Source organism: Chionomys nivalis, chromosome 26, assembly GCF_950005125.1.
Source record: "Chionomys nivalis chromosome 26, mChiNiv1.1, whole genome shotgun sequence".
In the NCBI taxonomy this organism is placed as follows: Eukaryota; Metazoa; Chordata; class Mammalia; order Rodentia; family Cricetidae; genus Chionomys; species Chionomys nivalis.
This window is the reverse complement of record NC_080111.1, coordinates 28,188,367-28,212,544: the sequence shown is the minus strand read 5'-3', so window position 1 is coordinate 28,212,544 and position 24,178 is coordinate 28,188,367. Positions and strand designations below refer to the sequence as shown.

The 24,178-nt window shown below is 39.9% G+C and overlaps 1 protein-coding gene across 5 annotated transcripts in view; it reads left to right on the top strand.

The window, feature by feature from the left end:
- Cfap69 (cilia and flagella associated protein 69) overlaps positions 1-24,178 on the top strand; it is a 78,382-nt gene that overhangs the window by 29,238 nt on the left and 24,966 nt on the right. For all 5 annotated transcript variants that reach the window (XM_057758876.1, XM_057758875.1, XM_057758879.1 and 2 more), the window contains 8 exons: positions 349-447; positions 6,438-6,587; positions 6,688-6,865; positions 9,641-9,764; positions 18,176-18,224; positions 18,315-18,436; positions 20,965-21,181; positions 23,417-23,581. In XM_057758876.1, the coding sequence (XP_057614859.1) occupies positions 349-447; positions 6,438-6,587; positions 6,688-6,865; positions 9,641-9,764; positions 18,176-18,224; positions 18,315-18,436; positions 20,965-21,181; positions 23,417-23,581 (1,104 nt within the window). The remainder of the gene's footprint in view (positions 1-348; positions 448-6,437; positions 6,588-6,687; positions 6,866-9,640; positions 9,765-18,175; positions 18,225-18,314; positions 18,437-20,964; positions 21,182-23,416; positions 23,582-24,178) is intronic.

Sequence of the window (24,178 nt, the reverse complement as noted above, 5' to 3'; positions counted from 1 at the left end):
TGAATTAACTGTCCAACAGTATACTGTCTGCCAGCAGCCACTGCTACATCTTACATTCACTGTGCACCATAGTTGCTCTCTCTTGGGCTGATTTAATGTCTTGTTTGTGTGAGTATACAATGTGTATACTCTATTATGTAACAAGGAATTTCCCAGAAAATACCCCATATGAAGTTATGGGTGGCGGTGGAACAGTGTGTGTGTTCCACATGATCACACATGTAATTAGAAGACCCATAATGAATATCTGATGGGATTTTAAAATAACTATTATAACCTTGGTATTATATGCTTACATTTTTAAATGAACTTATGTTATTACACCACTCTCCTTTATCCTCCTGGCAGGTGAACTGATGAAAATACCGAGTTCTAAATTAAGGATACAAATTTGTAAGTGCATCGTCGACTTCTATCATGCGGAGCCTCCGAAGAAGCACATTCCAGGTAGCGTTCTCACTTGCCTTTCAGTGACAGCTTGTCTTTGGGAAACAAAAATTCATCGTATATTATTTCAGTAAACTTTGAAAACACAGGGGCTTGTGTTTTTAACACATAAAAATAAAATTTTTGTGTAACTTTGACTTCTTCAGTTACATTTAAAAGTTGTATAAGTATTTTTATTTTAGTTTGGGGATTCACATCAAATTTTTGTCTTAATGCTAAATATTTATGACCCAGTTGATAAAGTTGTAGCCAGTTGAGTTTGTTACCTGTGGTATTTCTTAGATTGTAAATAAAATTATTTTAACCACAATATCAATACATTCAAGTAGATGTTAAATTAGTAATACTGGTGCCATTTTCTATTGTGTTTGGGGAGAACTGTATGTTATAGCTAGGCAATCTTAATATATAATGGTGAGTAGATTATGTCAAGCATTAGTATTGTGAGGATGTAATGTTTCTTCGTTGATTATATAATTTTTAATCAATATGGTAAGGTAGGGAATAAATGATATTTTGAAGTTATATGTTTTTAAATAGATAAAAACCACTCTATGGTAGTAAAAGTGTGTGGCTAAGGAGAACATAACAAGATCTCTGAGTTAGTGAAATATGCAAGGAGATTATTGAATATACATTATGAAGTCTCAGGTAGACAGATTGGAGAATTTAGTGGATAGTAGACATTGAATACTAAAATCATCAGAGATCAGAAAAACAGACTTGAAATTCACTGAGTGCAAAGGAAAACTGAAGCTGTCAGTGATTGAATTAGTCAGGAAATAAATCATGTGACGAGCAAGGGAGCAAGAGGAACACTGTGGTGAGTGTTCATACGGAGAGCTGGAAAACATGCTTGAAAGAAGTAAGGGAAACATTGAAGTCTAGAAATGTTCAAAAGCGGAAGAGGTTTGTCTGGTGTCGCCATCACTGAGATCCACATGTGCTGCTGAGATCACAGGCTGCTCACCTCTGGTGCACTGTCACCTAGCCAGGCTGCAGGAGAGAACAGCCATGGAGAGGACCTGGGACACCAGAAAGCTGGAAAAAGACACATGAAAAAGCCAGAACATCAGAGAGAAGTACAAAAGCCTCATAGGAAACTTAAAGGCCAATGGTAGATTATGAACATACATTTTGTGACCAATGTGGAGAGCTGCTGAGCCAGACTGAATATTCTGAACTGAATATGCCTCCTGTGTAACCATCAGAAACCTGGGCTGTGGAGAAGTAGAGCTTGCCTTTCATCTCCATATTCGCCCTCCAAAGCTCAGTCTGCTCACACACTAGACCAAAGGAGTGTCAGGAAAGAGCAGCCATGTACACAAATGTAAGGAACACAAAGGAGCTACCGTCCCTGTGCTTCCCCAAACCTGAAACGACACAGAGCGGCGAGAAACCTTACAGAGATAAGCAGAGCTTGTATGACGCTCCAGGCATTCAGAGACACGTGGTGACGCACGGTGGAGAGGCCTCATACGTGTGAAATGTGTGGTGAGCCTTTGACTGTCCGCTTCATTTCTAATACGTAAGAGAAGTTGCTCTGGGCTGAAAGTCTGAGTGTAAGCCATGTCGGGGGGAGCATGTGGTTTATCTAGTTCTGTGTGGAGACATGCATGAATTATGTAAGCCATGTCGGGGGGAGCATGTGGTTTATCTAGTTCTGTATGGAGACATGCATGAATTATGTAAGCCATGCTGTGGGGAGCATGTGGTTTATCTAGTTCCGTGTGGAGACATGCATGAATTATGTAAGCCATGTTGTGGGGAGCATGTGGTCTATCTAGTTCTGTGTGGAGACATGCATGAATTATGTAAGCCATGTCGGGGAGAGCATGTGGTTTATCTAGTTCTGTGTGGAGACATGCATGAATTATGTAAGCCATGTCGGGGGGAGCATGTGGTTTATCTAGTTCTGTATGGAGACATGCATGAATTATGTAAGCCATGTCGGGGGGAGCATGTGGTTTATCTAGTTCTGTGTGGAGACATGCATGAATTATGTAAGCCATGTCGGGGGAGCATGTGGTTTATCTAGTTCCGTGTGGAGACATGCATGAATTATGTAAGCCATGTTGTGGGGAGCATGTGGTTTATCTAGTTCTGTATGGAGACATGCATGAATTATGTAAGCCATGTCAGGGGAGCATGTGGTTTACCTAGTTCTGTGTGGAGACATGCATGAATTATGCATGTGAGCAGTGTGAGAAAATCTTCAGCCGTCCATGTTCCCTTCAAGTGTGTGAATGAACTCACATTGGAGAGAAACCTTATGTTTGTAAACACTGTGATAAAACGATGTGACTGTCACAAAAAATAGCTTCAAACACGTGAAAGAACTCACACTGGAGCCAGAACTGTATATGTAGGCAATGTGGAAAATGCCTGAGGGGTTCAGGGCCCTTTGCAGCTGTGAAAAGATTCATAGACGAAATAATCCTTTCTTGTTTAAGCACTGTGGTGAAAGCTTCCGCTGCTCAAACAAAAAGAAACTCAGTGTTGTAAGCAATGTGGGAAAGCCTTCATTAAACCCAGAACTCTCACAAGCATGAGAGAACCCTTGCTGGAAAGAATCCGTGAGCAGCAAGCATGTTCAGTATCACATGATTGACTTTTCCTGACCCAGGAGAATGCCAAATCTAGAGAACTTGTGTTAATATAACTGTGGAACAGCTCTAGTTATCTTGATTCAATTTATAGAACACTATAGTGAAACACCTTCATAGAAAAAAATACGCAACAGTCCTCACTGGAGTCCTGTTTCCGAATGCACTCCACAGCGTGTTGGTGTGAAAAAATATTTTCAAAACTTTCAGTTGTCACAAGTCATGTCAAAGGCCCATGAAGACTTTAGGGCAGAATAAGCCTGTCGGTGTACTTGGACGAGCATGAAGCAAAATAATTGGTGTAGCCTCTTCTATAAAAATACTCACCAAAAGTAAGAAATAAATCAATTTGTGTTTACAGAGAAAGAAGCCGAAAGACACCTATGAATGAATAAAATGAATTAGTGAATGAAACGTTTTGTGAAGAAAGGTGGTCTTGGTATCAGTACTGAAGAAATTTCTGTAATGATGGGTGGAAAAACCAAGCTAATGCCATCCCTAGAAAGCTGTGGTGAACGTGTGAGGTCTGCTGACAGTGGTGATCCTGTAGCATTATGAAAGGATCATGAGAACAGAAGCAGTCACTTAGGAGCGAAGCAGCTCATAGATACAAACTTGTATTTAGAATTGAAATGGTAAAGCAAACAAGACGATGGGGAACCAGCAGCTTAGCCGGTAGCAAGATCAGTGAATGGTTGTTTGGCTTTTGTAGTTAGCTTTAGGATGTGGAAATGAAGCTTGCAGGCAGATAAACTACAAGTTCCTAAGTGGAAGTGGAAAAGCAAAATCCTCAAAGTGAACATGAGAAGTTGTAAGCACAAGCTTAGAATTAATTCAGCAAAATAGAGACCTCTTAAAGAAAAGGAAACAGGATTGGCAAGATGGTGCAGTGGGTAAAGGCATCTGCTGCCAAGGCTGGCGGCTTGAGTTCAATCCTCAGGACCCACTTAGTGGAAGGAAAGAACTGACTCCTTTAGGCCGTCCTCTGACCTCTACACACTTGCCTTGGCACACATGGGTCATGGCACACATTGCCACAAACATGAACCAAAAGAAACAGAATTCAAATAAAACAGAAATATCTTAAAACTTAATTTAGAGTCAAATGTAGTGGCACACATCTTTAATTCTAGCACTCAGGAGGCAGAGGCAGGTGGATCTCTTTGAGATCAAGGCAAGCCTGGTCTACAGAGCAAGTTCCAGGACAGTCAGGGCTAAACTCTGTCTCAAAACAAACAAACAAACAAAAAACACTTTATTAAAAAGAAGAAGCCAGGCAGCAGTGATGCACACGTTTAATCCCAAAACTGGGGAGACAGAGGGAGACAGATCTCTATGAGTTTGAGGCTAGCCTGATCTATAAGAGCTAGTTCCAGGGGACAGCTAGGGCTGATGCACAGAGAAACCCTGCCTTGAAAAACCAATAAGAAAAAAAGGAAAGAAGGGAGGGAGGGAGAAAAGGAGGGAGAGAGTGGTACATGAATTAAGACAGTGAAGTTTTGAGGTACAGGGAAGTGAGTGTAACCTGGAAATTGGGAGTTGAAGACAATGCCCTTACTAAGTGTTGCTCAGTTGGTTCCAAGTCATGGTCATAGCTGGATGTCTGGTACCAGAGCTAGAAAGTCCTCAGCAGAGTGATTGGGAAATATATATAGTCCACGAGACAGAAATTAGGTCCATGAGACTGGCTGTTACTGTGTCCTTCTATAGAAATGTAAACTCAATGTATACTCAAGTGTAAAGCACTTCAGGTCACCCTATGAAAGACTTATACAACTAAAACCATGAGTTGGGAAAGTATTTTGTTGGTGAGATACAGTAGAATATAGAATTCTGTATGGAATGTGCTATGAAAATTATGTTCATATATTAAAAATAAACAACAAGAAATATATTGATTGTTAATATTACCTTTAAATGGTAAAATTATAAGCAACTTTTATTCTCCTTTGTATTTTCATGTTTTAAATTTTGTATGTATCTGTGTGTGTGTGTGCTGTATATGTGTATGGTACATGTGTGTGTAGTATATGCTCATATATGTGTATAGGTAGCTAAGGACATTGGGAGTCCTGCTCTGTCACTTCCTAATCCTTGGAGACAGGGTCTCTTACTAAACCTCGACTTAAACTGGTAGTCTGTAAGCCCCAGAAACCTTCCAGACTACCCACAAGCCCTAGAGTCACAGGCAGGTGTGTAGCCATGGCATGCTTTTTTGTGTTTGTGTTTGTTTTTGTTGTTCTTAAGGTTTTTTTGTTGTTGCTACTGTTGTTGAGACATAGTGCCTCTATGTCCCCCTGGCTGCCTGGTACTATCTGTGTAGACCAGACTAGCAGAGAGCTCACAGAGCTTTTCCTGCCTCTGCCTCCTGAGTGCTGAAACGGAAGGCATGTACCACCAGGCCCAGCCCGTGCCAAGCTTCTCACCTTTGTGTTAATAGATTCAAACTCAAATTCTCATGCTCTTCCGTGGTGAGCCATCTCTCCGTGAATGCCTGTTTAAACTCTCACGGTGAGCATGCAGGGCACACCCCAGATAACCCATCTCAGAAATGGACAGGACCTTGTCTATGGCCCGGAGACCAAACTCAGAAAGTTAGGACAAACTGACAGACATCTAGAACAATGTCGTGGTTAAAGAATCTAGTTGGTTTCAAAAGTCACGATGTCAGGGAGTTATAAGAGAGACCACTGGGGAAAACAGCTTCACCTTACTGTGGTGTTCATTTACTCCCTGTGGCTATAAACAATGAGGCAGGCACCCGTGCAAAGAGCGAAAGTGACAGTGTGTCTCATAGGACCTACAGCAGAAGGAAACTCTTGTAAGTTATGTTGTTCAGCTCCCCTAAAATACCCCTGCATTCACAGTCATTTACTTCTCCCCTCTTACTTACTGCTGATATGATGTAATTCTTATCTCTTCAAAGAGTTGAAGCAGTTCATTGTCACATATAGTGAAAATGTAATGTATTTGGAACCATGCTATTGGCCTTTATAGAAAGTTATTACTTACTGACACAATCTTGGATTTTGTTTTTTAGAATTGAAGATGTATTTCCAAAATCTGTGGGTTTATTTCAAGGACAAAAGACTATGGCATATTGCAAATTAAATGTTATTGGACACAACCATGTCCCTTTTTTCATTTTATTTATGGCTTTATTCTTGCTATTGTATCATGCTACAAATCTAGAGCTAGATAGTCGAGACACATATTGTAATAACCTGCAAAGATTAAATATATACTGTCTATCTATTTATAGGAAACTTTCCTATCCCTATACTGTACACGTTTTAGATGCCGTATGTTCTTTCAAACGTTTTTTACATTGTTTCTATAGTAACTGATCATTGTGTGAAATAGTTGTCCCTGTTGTGGTGTTAGGGTACCAGCAGGTGAGCTCATCGTACAAGGTTAAGATGGCTGAAGTTGGAGGTCTGGCAAAAGCAATGGTCCAGTCCGTGCTCCTGATCGAAAACCAGCTTGTTGAGAAGCTTTGGGTTCTTAAAGTTCTCCAGCATCTCTCGACTTCCGGTGTGTATGGTGTTGCTGAATTTAAACATTCCATTGTCTGCTAGCTTCTTTTTCTCTAAAAGACGATGCAATATAAATAGTTTTTAAATTTCATTTTCAGAAGCTAATTGCACTTTAATGGTGAAAGCCCAAGCTGCCGGCAGAATCTGTGCTCACCTCAATGACCCAGATCCTTCAGGACAACTTCTATTTCGTTCCTCAGAAATACTTTGGAATTTGTTGGAAAAATCTTCAAAAGACGAAATTATACAACAGCTTAGTAACTTGGAATGCCTGCTGTAAGTGTATGTGGGTAGATAGGAATGTCATTTGCCTTGAACCACAGCCAGTCATAGATAACTAAACTTTGAATCTATGTTTGACTGAACTTTTGATTCATCTGATGGCTGTGTCTCATGCCATTGCAGAAATAGAAAAAGCTACACTTTTTTGTTCTTTTGTGAATTCTGAACTAGGTCTCGTGTAGTAAGCTGGCCTAGAACTCGCAGTATAGTTGAGTGCGGCTGGTCTCCCTCCTCTTCTTCCCCAGGACTGGGATTACATGTAAGTGTGTACTGCCGTGCCCTGGAGAAGCCACAGTTGTCGAGTAGGGTGCTCTCAAAGTATCGAACTCTGGAGTTAATTGTGCCTTTACAGATGGTTAAAGTAAACTTAGAATTTTTTTTTTTTTTTTTGGCTTTTTTCGAGACAGTATTTCTGTGTAGCCTGTCCTGGAACTATCTTTTGTAGACTAGGCTGGCCTCAAAGTCACAGATATCTGTCTCTGAGTGCTGGGATTAAAGGCGTGTGCCACCACCACCCAGCTGTAAAATTAGAATGTTATAACTATTTATTCATTAGAGTTCTGATTAGTATTTACCACATTTCTAGTTCTATAATTAGTCAATTAAATGTAAGTTTTCAAGTTGCTAAATTATTCATATTCAATAAATGGTTATTGTCTGTTTGCTATGGTCTGTCTGAGATCATAAAAATGTAACTAAAAACTGGGTGTGCTAGCGACACACCTTTAACCCCAGAACTTGGGAGGCAGAGGAAGGCAGAGCTCTGTGAGTTCAGGAGTGAGCTGCAGGCTAAACAGCTACACAGTGAGACCCCATGTCAAAAACTCAAATAAAATATAAGAGTTCGAGAGCTGGCTCAGCAGTGAAGTTCTTCAACAGGATGTGGGTTTGATTCCCAGCACCCACGTGGCAGCTCCCAACCACTCATAGCTCCAGTCCCAGGGGATCCAGTTCCCTCTTGTGACCTCCATGGGCATCACACATACATGTAGGGCATAAACATATATATATATATAATAAATAAATCTAAAGTAATTTTGTATGTTTATTTTTTGTTTTTACATCCCAACCAATAAAATAAAATTTTAATTAAAAAATAAACTGGAACATTTCATGGACCTCTTATATTTGCAGAGAAAAACAAGTATATAAGAAATTTTTAAAAAGTATAATAAACATAACATAATGAAAGAGATTTTTGCAAGGTATTGCATCTTTCTGCAGAATAAGATGGATGAACATGTTTCTGTTTTCAAGTGACACCAACCCCAGTCCTACTGTCCTAGTTATCTTTAAATGTTAACTTGGCACAGTCTGTAAGTACTGAGAAGGAAGTCATCATTGAGGGACTGGAACTGATCTGAGATGGCCCAGCCCTCCTTTCCTCCTGCGAGTTGCTCTTGGTTGGTGATTTACCACAGCAACAGAGAAGAAACTAGAACATCAACTGATGAGGATGCAATTAAAAAACAAGGAATAAGCTGATTTCATGAGCCTCGTTACTGAAAGTTCCGCAAATGTGAGGACTTAGAGCCTCCCTGTCTGTTGGCGCTGTCTTTACTCTTCTGCCTTCATCCTTGGTAGAGCAGCGATTCTCAATCCTGGTCACAACCCCTTTGGGGTGAAACAACTCTTCACCAGGATCACATTTCAGATAGCCTGCATATCAGATGTTTACGTTAAGATTCATAACAGTAGCAAAGTTTCAGTTATGAATTAGCAAGTAAGATAATCTTATGGTTGGGGGTTACCACACCGTGAGGAACTGTATTAAAGGGTCACAGCATTAGGAAGTTGAGAACCACTGCTGTAGCCACAAGCTGGAGAGAGCAAATGTCTAAATGAAAAATAAGACTCGTGTTGTTACAAAGAAGCTGCACATGGGCCCCAAGAGGCAAACCAGTGGCTGTCCACTACAGAGGCACCTGCCCTGGAGTTGAGGGCATGGTTTATGACCCTCATTCTCAGTAACCCCAGCCATCTCGGCAGTTAGGAGACAGTCACAGTCGTTTGCAGAGAGCATCTCACACTGGAAAAGAGAACTAAAAATCAGATTCAGAAAAAATAATAAAATGAAACCTGCAAGAAGTTTAGTCCAAGAACAGAAGAGTAAGGCAGGCTGTTAGGAGCTGAAGCTTCAGGGAGAGCAAGAGCCGGGCCGTATGAGCCCTGGGAAGCCAGCTAAAAAGGTCTTTATCCGGAGAACAAAGAGCAGCTTCAGTGGCTTTGGCATAACATGGTTAAATCTTGTAACACAGTCCCATGTACATCTGTGGGTGGTTAGATTAGTAGGTTCTTATCTGGTACATTGCCATGAATCAGAGGCAGGTTGGGGAGGATAAAAAGCATGAGGAACACTTTGGTCAAAGGTCTAAAATTAAGAGTAGGATTTTGTTGGTAGAGACGTAAGTATTCCCATAGAATGTGTCTCAGTTCAGCTTTCCTTAAAGAAGTGTCAGAGAGCTGTACTTTATAAACAGTATTAGAGGCTAGGGACTCAGGGCTCCAGCCTGGCAGTTCTGGCAAAGGCGCTCTTCTAGACCAGAGGGCGCTGACAGCTCATCTCCTGGGGAGTGAAGCTGCAGGAGAGCCCCCTGCGGTCCTGGTCTGAGCACAGTGATTCCTTTAGACTGCCTTGTTGGTCTAAATGCTTCTCCTAAACCCACCTTCCCAAAACTTCATGCAAGGAAGGATTTCAACAAACAAATTTTGAAAAAAGCACAAACATTCTGCCTATAACAATGTCATTTTTAATATTTTATTTTCCAGGGCTTTGAAGGAAGTATTTAAAAATCTGTTTATGAGGGGCCATAGTCATTACGACCGTCAGCTTAGAAATGATATATTAGTTATCACTACGATTATAGCTCAGAACCCTGGAGCCCCAATGATTGTAAGTATGCATCGGATTGCATTCACTTTAATGGGGAACGTGGTAAGGGTGCTGTAAGTTGTGTTTCAGTAGGACAGGCACCACGCTCTTCCACACTGCCATTCTGTTGTGCTCCTGCGCAAATCTGGCATCCGCTTAGAGATTCATTCTTTCTGGCAGTTTTCTTGGTTTCCTGTCCATCCAGCTTCATTTCTTTTTCAATAAAAGGACTTTGTTGATTATTGCATGTGGCACAAATGTGCTGCCTGCTCTCAACAAAGTCTTTAAGGTTTCTTTTATCTAAAAATATCTAAAGTCCGCCTTAATTCTTGAAATTTATGTTCATTGAATATGGACTCCTCGGTTGAAAAAAATCCCCAGTTAGCACTTGAACGGTCATGTTCCTCTGTCTTCTGCTCTCGGCTGTTCCTATAAGTACTTGTCATTGAAATTCCTCCTTCCTGATATGAAAAGTGTCTTTAATTCTGTTTTCAAGATTTTTCCCCTCGATTTTTGGTGTTCGGCAGTTTTACTACAGTGGGCCAAGGCATGATTCCTTTTGTGTCTATTCTTTATATAGAGTTTCCTACGTATGTAATTTTGTCACCAAATTTGATCAAATTTGGGCCATTATTTTCATCATTGGTTTAGTTCGTTCTCCCTCCTTGTTCCAGCACTCCAATTACTTACATGTGATTATTTTTACATTGTCTCATATGGGTGTAGACTTCTGGTCACAGTTTTTACATTGTCGCATATGGGTGTAGACGTCTGGTCACAGTTTTTACATTGTCACATATGGGTGTAGACGTCTGGTCACAGTTTCCAGCGTTTTTCTCTTTTGTCCTCAGATTGGATGATTGGATTGGTCCATATATTTAGATGAGCTGACTGTTGCTGTCACGGCCATTGCCCTGGTCGTCCTTTCTTGTGTTTTTACTTCAGGTGTTAGAGTATCTCTCATTTTCAGTTCTGGAGATCAAACCCAGGGCTTTCTCATGGTAGACAAGGGTTCTTTCATAATCTATAGCCCTAGGCTTTTTCGATTCCTTTGTACAGTCTCTGCCTTTATGCAGCATTCCTGTGTTCCCAATCATTATGAGTGTCCTTATGTGGATTCTAACCTCGGCCTCTGGAGAACACTTTTCAGTGTGGTCGTCAGTGGACGTTGGACTAGTGTGCATTCATCCATCCATGTGTTCCAACTGTGATGAGATCCATCAGTCCCAGTGTGCTTCCTCTAGCCATAGCTATGGTGTGTGGAATTCTCTGTATTTGGACAGCTCAGGCAGTGCTCAGAAACAGGTGAAGCATTTGTATATTTGAGATCCCCTTCTGGCTTTCTCCTTTAGGAGACTGTACCTTTCGTTCTAGTGGCTGTGACTGCCTTAGTCCTCTGATTCAGTGGTCATGTAGACTACAGGCTTATCTTCGAGTTTAGCATCCCATAAGATCTATAATGGGAATTGCTGCCAGGCTAAAAATTATTTTTAAAAGGAGTTGATATGTAATTTACACAGTGACTTATTCTTCAGTCTTTGTCAAAGTTCCAACTTTCTCCCGGTGTCTACTCTCTCTTGACCAAAAGATTGCTACTTTTTTTGTTTTGATTTATTTTTATTTTTTAATTTATTAGATTTTTTAAAATATACCAATCCAAGTTCCTATTACCTCCCCTCCTCCCATTCCCTCCACACACTGTACCACCTCACCCCCATCTAATCCTCAAAGAGGGTAAGGCACATTGCTTTGTGGAAGGTTCCAAGGCCCTCCCTACCGTATCTAGGCTAAGCAAGATATACATACAAAGAGAATAGGATGCCAAAAAGTACATGCAGTAGGGATAAATCCTGGTGCCACTGCCAGTGGCCCCTCAGTCTGCCCCAGCCATGCAACTGTCAACCACATTCAGAGGGACTAGTTTGGTCCTATGCTTGTTCCTTCCCAGTCTGGCTGGAATTGGTGAGCTCCGATTAGCTCAGGTAGACTGTTTCAGTGGATGAACCCTTCATGGTTTTGATCTCTTTGCTCATATTCTTATTCCTCCCATTCTTCAACTGGATTTCAGGAGCTCAGTCCAGTGCTCCAATGTGGGTCTCTGCCTCTGTTTCCATCAGTTACTGGATGAAGGTTCTATGGTGATATTTAAGATATTCATCAGTCTGAATACAGGGCAAGTCAAGATTGGGCCCCCTTTACTCTAGTACTTAGGGTCCTAGCTGGGGTCATCCCTGTGGATTCCTGGGAATTTCTCTAGAGCCACGTTTCTGCTAACCCTGTAATGGCTCCCTCAATCAAGATATCTCTTTCCTTGCTCTCATCTCTGTCCTTCCTCCATCTCCAGTATCCCATTCCCTCAAGTTCTCCTCAACCCTTCCCTTCTCCTCTCCTGTTCCCCTTCTACCCTCCCTTCTTCCCGCCACCTACATGCTCCCAATTTTGTCAGGTGATCTTGTATGTTTCCACTTTCCAGGTGTATCTATATAGGTTTTTCTCAAGGTTCATCATATTACTTAGCTTCTCTAGGATCATGAACGATAGGTTCAGTGTCCTTTGTTTATAGCTAGTATCTACTTATGAGTGAGTACATACCATATTCATCTTTTTGGGTCTGGGTTACCTCACTCAGGATAGTGTTTTCTAATTCCATTAATTTGCATGCAAACTTCAAGATGTCATTGTATTTTACCACTGAGTAGTACTCTAGTGTTTAAATGTGCCACATTTTCTTTATCCATTTTTTGGTTGAGGAGCATCTAGGTTGTTACCAGGTTCTGGCTATTACAAATAATGCTGCTGGGAACATAGTTGAACAAATGTTTTTGTAGTATGATTGAGCATCTTTTGGGTATATGCCCAAGAGTGGCATTGCTGAATCCTGAGGTAGGTTGATTCTCATTTTTCTGAGAAACCACCACACTGATTTCCAAAGTGGTTGCACAAGTTTGCATTCCCACCAGCAGTGGATCAGTGTTGCTCTTACTCCACATCCTTTCCAGCATAAGCTATCATTGGTGGTTTTGATCTTAGCCATTCTGACAGGTGTAAATTGGTATCTCAGAGTTGTTTTGATGTGTATTTCCCTGATGGCTAAGTCTAAGTGTATTTTGGCCATTTGAGATTCTTCTGTTGAGAATTCTCTATTTAGTTCTGAACCCTATTTTTAATTGGGTTATTTAGAATTTTAATGTCTAATTTCTTATATATTTTGGAGATCAATTCTTTGCCTGCTGTGGGGTTGGTGAAGATCTTTTCCCATTCAGTAGACTGCCTTTTTCTCTTATTGACTGTATCCTTTGCTTTACAGAAGCTTCTCAGTTTCAGGAGGTCTAATGAAATAATTATATGTTTTTTCTTTCAGTTTATTATATGATGGATTAATAGATTTTTGTATGTTAAACCTGCCCTGCATCTCAGGGATGAACCCGACTTGATCATGGTGGATGATTTTTTTGATGTGTTCTTGGATTCGGTTTGCTGGTATTTTATTGAGTATTTTTACATCATGTTCATGGGTGAGAGTGGTTTGTAATTCTCTTTCTTGGTTGAGTCTTTGTGTAGTTTTGGTATCAGGGTAACTGTAGCCTCATAAAAAGAGTTTGGCAATGTTCCTTCTGTTTCTATTATGTGGAACACTTTGAGGAGTATAAGTATTAGCTTTTTTTGGAAGTTCTGGTAGAATTCTGCACTGAAACCATCCAGCCCTGGGCTATTTTTGGTTGGGAGGTTTTTGAAGATAGCTTCTATATCCTTGCAGTTTATAGGTCTATTTAAATTGCTCACCTGGTCTTGATTTAATTTTGGAATATGGTACCTATCTAAAAAATTGTCCATTTCTTTTACATTTTTCAATTTTGTACAGTAAGGGTTTTGTAGTATGACCTAATGATTCTCTGAATTTCCTCAGTGTCTGTTGCTATGTCCCCCTTTTCATTTCTGATTTTGTTAATTTGGATGTTCTCTCTGCCTTTTGATTAGATTGGATAAGAGTTTGTCTGTCTTGTAGATTTTCTCAAAGAACCAGCTCTTTGTTTCATTGATTCTTTGTATTGTTTCTATTTTGTCAATTTCAGCCTTTAATTTGATTATTTCCCATATTCTTCTTCTCCTGGGTGAATCTTCTTTTTGTTCTAGAGCTTTCAGGTGTGCTGTTAAGTCACTAATGTGAGCTTTCTCCATTTTCTTTAAGTTGGTACTTAGTGCTGTGAATTTCCTCTTAGCATTGTTTTCATGGTGTCCCATGGGATTAAATAAGTTGTGCCTTCATTTTTGTTCAATTCAAGGAAGTCTTTAATTTCTTTATTTCTTCCTTGACCCAGGCATGGTTCAGTAGTTCACTGAGAGTAGTATCGTTGTTAAATTCTGACTTTATTCCATGATGATCTGTAACCTTAATGGGGCCTACTTATTGGGGTTTCTGTTTCACCCGGTACCCCACAGCCAGCAAGCCCCAAAGAAAATCACAAAGAGATCTCTATAAGTTATAAAGCTGATTGGGCCATTAGCTCAGGCTTCTGATTAGCTCTTTTTTTTTTTTTTTGATTTTTTTTTTGATTTTTTTTTGATTTTTCGAGACAGGGTTTCTCAGTAGCTTTTTGGTTCCTGTCCTGGAACTAGCTCTTGTAGACCAGGCTGGCCTTGAACTCACAGAGATCGCCTGCCTCTGCCTCCCGAGTGCTAGGATTAAAGGCATGCGCCGCCACCGCCTGGCTTTCTGATTAGCTCTTATGACTTATATTAACCCATTATTCTGATCTATTTTTGTCATATGGCTCGGTACCTTTTTCAGCTGGCAGGTCACATCCTGCTTCCTCGGTGGTCTGTGCAGGACTGGGAGGAAGCCACTTCCTCCTTCCCAGAATTCTCCTGTTCTCATTGCATCACCTCTACTTCCTGTCTGGTTTTGCTGCCTATACTTCCAACCTGGCCAATCAGCGTTTATTTAAAACATGATTGACAGATTACAGATAATTCTCCCACACCAGTGATCTGATAAGATACAGGTGGTTACTCCAATTTTTTTGTATCTGTGGAGGTTTGCTTTGTTACCAAGTATGTGATCAGTTTTAGAGATAGTTCCATGAGGTGCTAAGATGAAGGTATATTCTTTTGTGCTTGGGTGGAATGTTGTATAGATGTCTGTTAAGTACATTTGATTCATGACATCTGTTAGTTCTCTTATTTTTCTGTTAAATTTCTGTTTGGTTGACCTGTCCTTTGGTGAGAGTGGAGTGTTGACTACTTCTACTATTAGTGTATGGGGTTTGATGTGTGATTTGTTTTAATAATGTTTCTTTTACATATGTGGGTGCTCTTGTATTGGGGCATAGATGTTCAGGATTGAGACTACATCTTGATGGATTGTTCCTGTTGTGAGTATAGTGTCCTTCTCCATCTCTTCTGATTGATTTTAGTTTGAAATCTATTTTGTTAGATATTAGAATAACTACAACCACTTGATTCTTAGGTCCATTTGAGTGGAAAATTTTTTCCCAACCCTTTACTCTGAGGTAGTGTCTGTCTTTGAGGTTGAGGTGTGTTTCTTGTATACAGAAGAAGGCTGGATCCTGTTCTTGTAACCATTCTCTTAGTCTGTGTCTTTTTATAGATGAATTGAGTACATTGATATTAAGTGATATTAATGACCAGTGGTTGTTAATTCTGGTTATTTTTCTGTAGTAGTGTTTGTGTGTTTCCCTTCTTTGAGTTATGCTGGTAGGGGATTATCAATCGCCTGTGTTTTTGTGGGTGCAGTTAGCTTCCTTTGGATGGGGTTTTCCTTCTAGTATTTTCTGTAGGGCTGGTTTGTAGATACGTATTGTTTAAATCTCTTTTTGTCTTGGAATATCTTGTTTTTTCCATCGATGGTAATTGAAAGCTTTGCTGGGTAGAGTAGTCTCGGCTTGTATCCATAGTCTCTTAGTGTCTGGGGCACATCTATCCAGGACTTTCTGGCTTTCATGGTTTCCATTGAGAAGTTGGGTGTAATTCTGATAGGTTTACCTTTATATGTTACTTGACCTTTTTCCTTTGCAGTTCTTAATATTCTTTCTTTATTCTTTATTTTGTGTTTTGATTATTATATGGAGAGGGGATTTTTTTTTGATCCAGTCTATATGGTGTTCTGTAAGCTTCTTGTACCTTCATAGGGATATCCTTCTTTAGGTTGGGAAAGTTTTCTTCTATGATTTTGTTGAATATATTTTCTGTGCCTTTGACCTGGAGTTCTTCTTCTTCTACCCCTATTATTCTTAGGTTTGGTCTTTTTATGATGTCCCAGATTTCCTGGATGTTTTGTGTTAAGATTTTATTAGATTTAATGATTTCTTTGATCAATGAGTCTATTTCCTCTATAGTATCTTCAGCACCCGAGATTCTTTCTTCTATCTCTTCTATTCTGTTGGTTATAGTTGTCTCTGTAGTTCCTGTTTGTTTACCCAGATTTTCCATATCTAGAATCCCCTCGGTTTGTGTTTTATTTCTTCTATTTCAATCTTCAAGTCTTGAACTGTTTGCTTCACCTGTTTGATTGTTTTTTCTTGATTTTCTTGGATTTCTTTGAGGGATTTATTAATTTCTTCCAATTTTTTGTTCATCTTTTCCTCCATTTCTTTAAGAGATTAGTTTTTCATTTCCTCTTTAAAGGTCTCCATCATTTTCATAAAGTTATGTTTAAAGTTGTTTTCTTCTACTTCTTCTGGGTTAGGATGATCAAGTCTTCCTTTTGTGTGACCATTGGGTTCTTTCTGGTGTTACCATGTTGGTTTTTAGGTTGTTAGAGGAAATCTTGCATTGGCACCTACCCATTTCTTCCTTCAAATTTCATCTTTGTCCAATTCTTGGATCTTGTTCCAATCCTTGCAGTGGCTTTCTTCTTTCCTGGTTCACTCTCTTGGGGCTTTCTCTTGGGGCTTTCTCTTGGGGCTCTCTCTTGGTCCCCTCAGTGTTGTAGCAAGCTCTCAGCTCTTACATGGGGTGGGGTTAGTAGCTTGGAGGGGCCACTGGATGGGGATGGATTTGGGGGGTACCTACCCACAGGAAACTCCCCGCTGACTGTCTAGAAAAGCCGAGGTAGTTGGGGGAGGAGTTAAGGGTTTTGTCCCACTGTAGAACTCCTAGAGAGTGGGCTGTCCTGCCATGTTGCTGTTCACTCACCTCTTAGGTCCCTTCAGTATTGGAGGAAACTGTGTTTCAGAGTTCCACTGAGGTTGTAAGAGAATAGGCCCAAGATTGCTACTTTTTATCTTTTTGCTCAAAGACTTGTTTTATCATAACTACCCAGCCATATCAGAAGCTAATCTGCACTATATTTAAAAGACTTATTTTACTATTTTTAATTGCGTGTATGTATGTCTGTCTGAGTGTGGGCTTGTCTCTGTGAGTGTAGTTGCTCATAGAGGCGGAAGAGTTTTGGAACACCTGGAGTAGGAATCCCAGATGGTTGTGATCCACCTGAAGCGGATTGTGGAAGCTGCTGTCAGATGATCTGTAAGAGCAGCCTGCACTCTTAACTCCCCAGCCCCGCCCTGTACATTATAGTGAACAAATCATTGACTGGGATCACAGAATAGAGAGATTTTGCAGCAACATCCACACATCCGCCATATTACTTTATATGTTGGGTTTCAAAGGATTTGCTATGAAGTCAGTGTACATCAAGAGGTCCACATAAAAATGTCATGGAATTTATACTACAAAAATGTATACATTGTCCAACAGAGCACCTAGTTACGTCTGCCATGTGTATGTAGACCCTAATGATTGACTGTCCGACTATGACCAGTCAGCGAGTTCTCAGTTCAGTCACTGTGAACGTTCCTGTAATTCCATGAGCGTAAATCTGGGCAATAACATTCTTACAGTTTCAAAGTGAACCCTGAAGAAGTAGGAAAATTATCCATAAGTGCAGTTTTATTCCCCATGTTCTTTCCTTACTACACAAAGTCCAATTGTGTGACTCTTTCATGAGTGAGTTCCTTGTGCTGAGGTATTTGCAGCTCTGATAACTCCTCAGGACTTTTTGTGGTAAGTTGCACTGTTTGTGCAGTCTCCTGACTGTCCTATGGGATAAAGAAGGAATAGTTCCTGAAAAGAACTGGACTTTCCTCTCTGTGGTATCATTTAAAGGTGCAGACAGTGAATCACAGAAGTAGTTGTGCTGGCATCTGGCCTTCAAATGCCACACCAGATAGTCACAGACTGGTGTAAAAGCTTCTTAGATGCTTCAGAAGCAAATTAGTTGAGTAAATTAGAGTTGCCTCACCATGCAGGGCTGCATTTCCACGTTTATTCCTCAGTATTAGTGTTACAGATTCGAATGAATTACCATAGGGTTGTTACGTAGCAGCCGTGGAGTGGGAGGCAAATGTGGGCCCTGTGCTCAGGTCCTGCTCTAACCGCTCTTCTTTCTGCTTGTTGTGTGTGTGTAACAGGAATGCGGCTTTACCAGGGATTTGATACTGTTCGCAACGTTTAGTGAAGGTAACAGTCGTACCACCTCAAGCATTTTGTAAGCTCTTGATAAGTCTTATAAGTTTAGCTTTCATTTCATTCTCTTTTTTTCTCTCACAGTTAAAAGTCAAAACCCTTTGGTAAAAGGTCTTAAGCTTTCTAATTCCTATGAAGACTTTGAGTTGAAGAAATTGCTATTCAATATAATTGTGATCTTATGTAAAGATTTAACTACTGTTCAGGTAAAGACTAATCAAACAGAAAAGTTAATAATGAAAGCATTTTAGTTTATAGCCCAGTTTTTAAAGTTGCAATCACAAATCTTTTATTAACCAACTCATCTTTATCATAGAAAGTAGCTAAGTTATCAGTTTGAATTATAACGATTTAAATGTCCTTTGCAAACAGTAGAAACAAGTGACCTAACTTTGAAACACATACATACACACACACACACACACACACACACACACACACACACACACAAAAATAGTAGGAGCTAAGAGATCTATCAGTGTATGAAGATCTCCTAACTAGGAACATCCCAGACAATCCCATCTGTTTTCCAGTTGTGCAAACAAGGAAAGCCCCCTCTCTCCCACTGCACCACAGACAGGGTTCCCACCTCTGGCCTCCTGCTCTCCTCTGACTGTCAAGCTGAGGGATGACTGATGTTGAAGGTAATTTCTAGCCTCTGTTAGGCCCGTCTCAGACCTGATGAGCCCATGTTTTCTCCACACAAGCCTTCCATCTTTCATTTTACTTACTCCTTTGTCCTGCTGTGTTCATCACTTCATATGTGTGATGTAATTTGAGGAACACTGGAATTAAGTCCCACTTCTTGCTTGTCACCTTCTGTGTGACCTTGGCCAAGACCCTTTCCCCACCTGGAGCTTAGGCTTCCTTTCTGAAGCCCAGAACACTTGCATACAGGGCTCTTAAGAGCTTGAGGCCTTCCCAAGCATAAAGTATTTGAAAATATTTTACTGCATTTAATGTTTGCTGCATTAAATGAAAGTTCCTTCTAACCTGAAATTCTTAGGTGTTCTTTCCATGGAAGTGTGTTGTCATTTTATCAAGGAAGGACTGAGGATATAAAAGTGGGTGGGTGGAGCCGGGCGGTGGTGGCGCATGCCTTTAATCCCAGCACTTGGGAGGCAGAGACTGGCGGATCTCTGTGAGTTCGAGGCCAGCCTGTTATACAAGAGCTAGTTCCAGGACAGGAACCAAAAGCTACAGAGAAACCCTGTCTCGAAAAATAAAAAAAAATAAAAAAAAGTGGGTGGGTGGTGAGGAAGCTTTACATGGGTGCAATCTCATGTGGTCACCTTCCAGGAGTATGCTTTCAAGTGGAATACTTAGTTTCTCTAAATCCCAGGTAGTTCAGCCCCAGCAGAGGGGAACACCTGCCTTGGGGATTATTATGAGATATGGTTAGTATAATTGTTGTTATTGTTAGACTATGATAATTTAAATGGACTTGGCTTCTTTTTGAGAATGTCAATATATAATATATAGCAAAATCAGAGAAAGTTTAATTGCATTTAAGTTATAATTTTATGATTTCTATCAAATATACAATGTATATAGCTTACATATTTTTCTGAAGTGCTTAACAGAAAAATCCTTTCATAAAATGTTTTATTACAGTGGAGAATTAAATATCTTATAAGTATAAAGTCAATAATTAAATCTTACTCTCCATTTTGTCAGACAGTTTTCACTGGTTGATTATTTTATAGGCAACGGAGTCAAACAGCACAAAGGTTGTCCTAAGATTTCTAAATATATTGTGTACAATAGTGAGTTAATTTTTGCGGTTACATGTCTTTGACCCAACAATAGTAGGACTAATCAGTATATACACTATTATAATTCATGGAGTATTTCACACCTGCTCCACTGAATTTTCACAGTGATGCTAGAACCAATATTCTTGTTCATATTTACTCAACTTCAAATCTTGATCCTTTTGAATGTACACCATGAAGTACCACACTAGTGAATTGAGTAGAGATGTTTTAAAAACCTCATAATTGTTAGGAAGCCCTGTTTACAGAGTAATGCTAAGCAAGCAGGAAGACGGTGTCGTATGCTTGATACTCCTGTGAACTGAAATATCCATCAGTTAGTGCCAGCTGTTAACCACTGGCCATTTTTATAATTCATTTTTTTAATTTTTGTTGAAATGCTAGGTCCAATAAAGTTATAAAATCTTAAGGTGCCTGATTAAATACAGCTTGTGACCTGACTGAGTCCTTGATATGGTGTGTAAATTATTTCGTTTGTACTTAAGAAACAGTTCATTTTGGCCTGCTCTTGACTTTACAAATCTCCTTTGAGGGTTGGAAGTGCAGCTTAGAGTAGGCTGTTTGATGAGTATGCACAAGGTGCGGTCTGATTCCCAGCACTGTAACGAAAGAGAAACCAAGGAGGAAAGAAATGCTACCCGTTTATTTGCCTCCGGTTTCCTACCTCTATGAGTTTATTATATGTAGAAACAAATGCATGAGCTGTATCAAAAAATAATTAATGCGTTTTCTGTCCCCAGGAAAGGGAATCATTGCTCTTACTGTCGCCAGGTGCTGTTGATGGCGGCGATTGTTACCTATTTTATTTCCGTGTGTTGGAGCACTGTCACAGATAGGAAGGAAATGTTCTGAAATTATCACTAAATCATCAGTTTGAAACCTTGTATTTAATTTTGCTAGGATAAGTACAGATATTTTAATTATGCTGCTAACAAAGTCCATTTTGCCTTTTCTTATAGCTATTAATCGATGGCAAAGTTATTTTGGCCTTACTAACCTATGTGAAAAAGCCCGAGAGGCTCAAGATTATCGAGTGGTCTGCAGCGCAGTATGAAGAGCTACAACTGCATGCGATAGCCACCTTGTCCTCAGTGGCTCCTTTGTTAATAGAAGAGTACATGTCATGCCAGGGCAATGCTCGGGTCCTGGCGTTTCTGGAATGGTGTGACCACGAGGGTGAGTGGCCTTCAGGGCCCTGTCAAGATTCCAGTCTGCATTTCAGATGAACGCGTGGTATTTACATAGACAAGCAATTGTTAAATTGAAGAAAATAAAAACATTGAATTCATTCTTTTAGTGTATTTATATGTCTTCATAAACATGGAGATTTTAGGGCTAGAGAGCTGGCTCAGCAGTTGATATCATATACTGTTCTTTCTTCAAACACCTATGCCACGGAGCTCACAAATGCTTTAACTCCAACTCCCAGGGATTCAGTGGCCTCTACAGGCACCTGCATTCATGTGCACATGCCCCACAGAGACACACTTACACATAATTAAAGATAAAACTGTTGGGTCCAGGGGGGTTGTGCAAAGATGAGAACACCACAAAGTCTAATAAACCAGAAGCAACCTTTATTCCAGAAACCAGATCCTAGGAAAACCAGAAGCAAACTTAAAAATAAAAAATAAAAAGACACCTCAGGGCACAGAAGCTTATCAGCTAGCTGAGACCACAGCCGGAGATGGTGTTTGTTAGGCTGTGGCAAAAATCTGTTTTCTGGACCCACTTTTTATAGTAGGGGCACCAAGCATCAGCTCTGAACAAAGGAATTTTTATGATCTTGTTCTGACCCGTGGGTCAGTCAACATAGACCATAAGTAGGGGAGTGAGTTTTAACGTCAATGGGTAACAGGCAGCTATCATGAAATATGTTTTAGAGTAGATTACAGTAAAAGTCACTAACTGCAAGAAAACAGATGGCTTTAGCAATTAGTCAGAAAAGGACTGCTAGTAATACTAGACAGTTAATAAATTAGAATTAATTGGTTCTTAGGTTGGAAACTTAGAAGACAGCAGAAAGTTCTCCACACCATCTCAAGGTAAAACTCAGATACAGACTGCCATACTTTATAACCTCCATTATCAGAGATCATTAGTCAAACCCATGTTTCTACCTTGTCCACTGTTTCTCCTGGTACCTCCAGGCTGTGTATACTGAACCCCCCCTCATGTCTCCCCTTAATGGTGTCAGTTTTCCAAACAGAGACAGGGCCTACCCCAGAGGTCACGTATCTCTGTCTCCTAAAGGTTAACTCAGTTCACGTCTGTCGTTTATCAAGGATGGCCAGGACACTACTCTCAGTTTGCAGGGAGCAGCTCTGGCCTTGTAAATAAAACAGCCAGTTGTAAAATGAAATGACCTAGGCTGACGGAGGCTTCTTCCCAAGCATCCAGGAAAATATCTCACTGTGAGTGACTGAGCCTTGATCTGCTGAGAAAGCTGCCGACAGTCTGTTCTCATTCTCCTAGACTTAGAACTTTATATTTCTTTATTTCTACATTCTCAGTTTTGGAATCTACATTTTTATTTTCTTATTCTTAGACTCTTCAAAACAAATCTTTTAGAAACATTGAGATTTCAAAGTCAGATAGTAACAAAGATCTTAAATATAATTAATAAACACTTGAAAGTAATTATATATGATTTTATTTAAATTATTATATTGAGGTCTATAAAATTATACTTAGGAAGGAAATGGATGTGGACAAGTTTAATATATTCATTCAACAAACATTTATTGAGCATCTACGAAGCACAAAATACTACTTCAGCTATTGAAAACACATTTAGGCTTCAATTGGACACAAATCCTTAAACAACCTCATAAAATTTAAAATCCAAATTTTTAGCCAGAAGCACTGGCTCCAGAATATAGTCTATCAGAGAGAAGAGCCTCAATTTGTAAATGTTATTTTATTCAATTCTTAAAAATATACTCGAGCATAAAAAATGATAAGGAAGAATGCTGTTAAAGACACAAACACTGATCCCTTTGGGGAAAAATTTAAAAGGCATATTTTCGTTCTGAGACTAGAAAGAGCAAGGGAAGGGATAATATTTCTATAGGAAAAAAACAAGCAGCTGGGCAGTGGTGGCGCATGCCTTTAATCCCAGCACTCAGGAGGCAGAGACAGGTGGATCTCTGTGAGTTCGAGGCCAGCCTGGTCTACAAGAGATACTTCCACAACAGGAACCAAAAGCTACAGAGAAACCCTGTCTCGAAAAATCAAAAAAAGAAAAAAAAAAGAAAAAAAAACAAACAAACATTACTGAATTTTAACATCTGTTTAAATGTATAGATATTTAAAATATCTGATGTGTTGTTTTTAAACAAAAACATTTACTTGAAACGCTTTACGCTTTAAGTTTCTTAGCTATAAATTCAATTATTAATTTCCCCACAGATTCCTTCTTTATTCACGGTAACAGTTTTCATGGGACAGGCGGCCGTGGAAACAAGTTTGCCCAGATGCGGTACACCTTGCGACTCCTCAGAGCCATGGTTTATCTTGAAGATGAGACTGTGAACACCGATCTCTGTGAAAGGGGGGTTATTCATCAACTGATAGGTAAGGTGTTACGTGGCAGCTCCCTGGTGCAAGTAGGGTGTTTGTAATTCTAGAAGTTTCATAGGAAATACTCTACAAATTGATTTTATGAGTGACCATATCCCGAAAGGTTTCCTGCTTTTTCTTTCATCTTGTTGAGGCCAACCAGTTCTCTTGTTACTGAAATCAGGAACAGCAATGCTTTAAGGTTTATTCTCACACTTTAGAGACTACTTCATCAATAATATCTTTTTAATTTAAAGGAACTATTGTCATGTTTCATTTTTCTGGTGACGAGATGACCACTTCTGGCCAAGTACTGTAGAGCCATTTTCCAAAAAGATCTAAGTTACATTTTCCGGTCCATTTAGAACACTCGAGCGTTGGTACATAGAGACCAGTGTCCAGGAGTCTCTTTTCTAACATAAATACTAGAGAATTCATGAATCTCAACTTCCAGTTTAAGCTGTCTTGCCCTTTATTATTTGTAAGTAGTCTCTCAGCCCTCCCTCTTCCTGGTTTTGAAAGTGCTGTCTCAGGCATCGCTTCAGGTAAATTTCGTGGAGTTGTCCCTGTGTGGCCCAGCTTTCTGAATCTACATACTCAACTAACCACAGG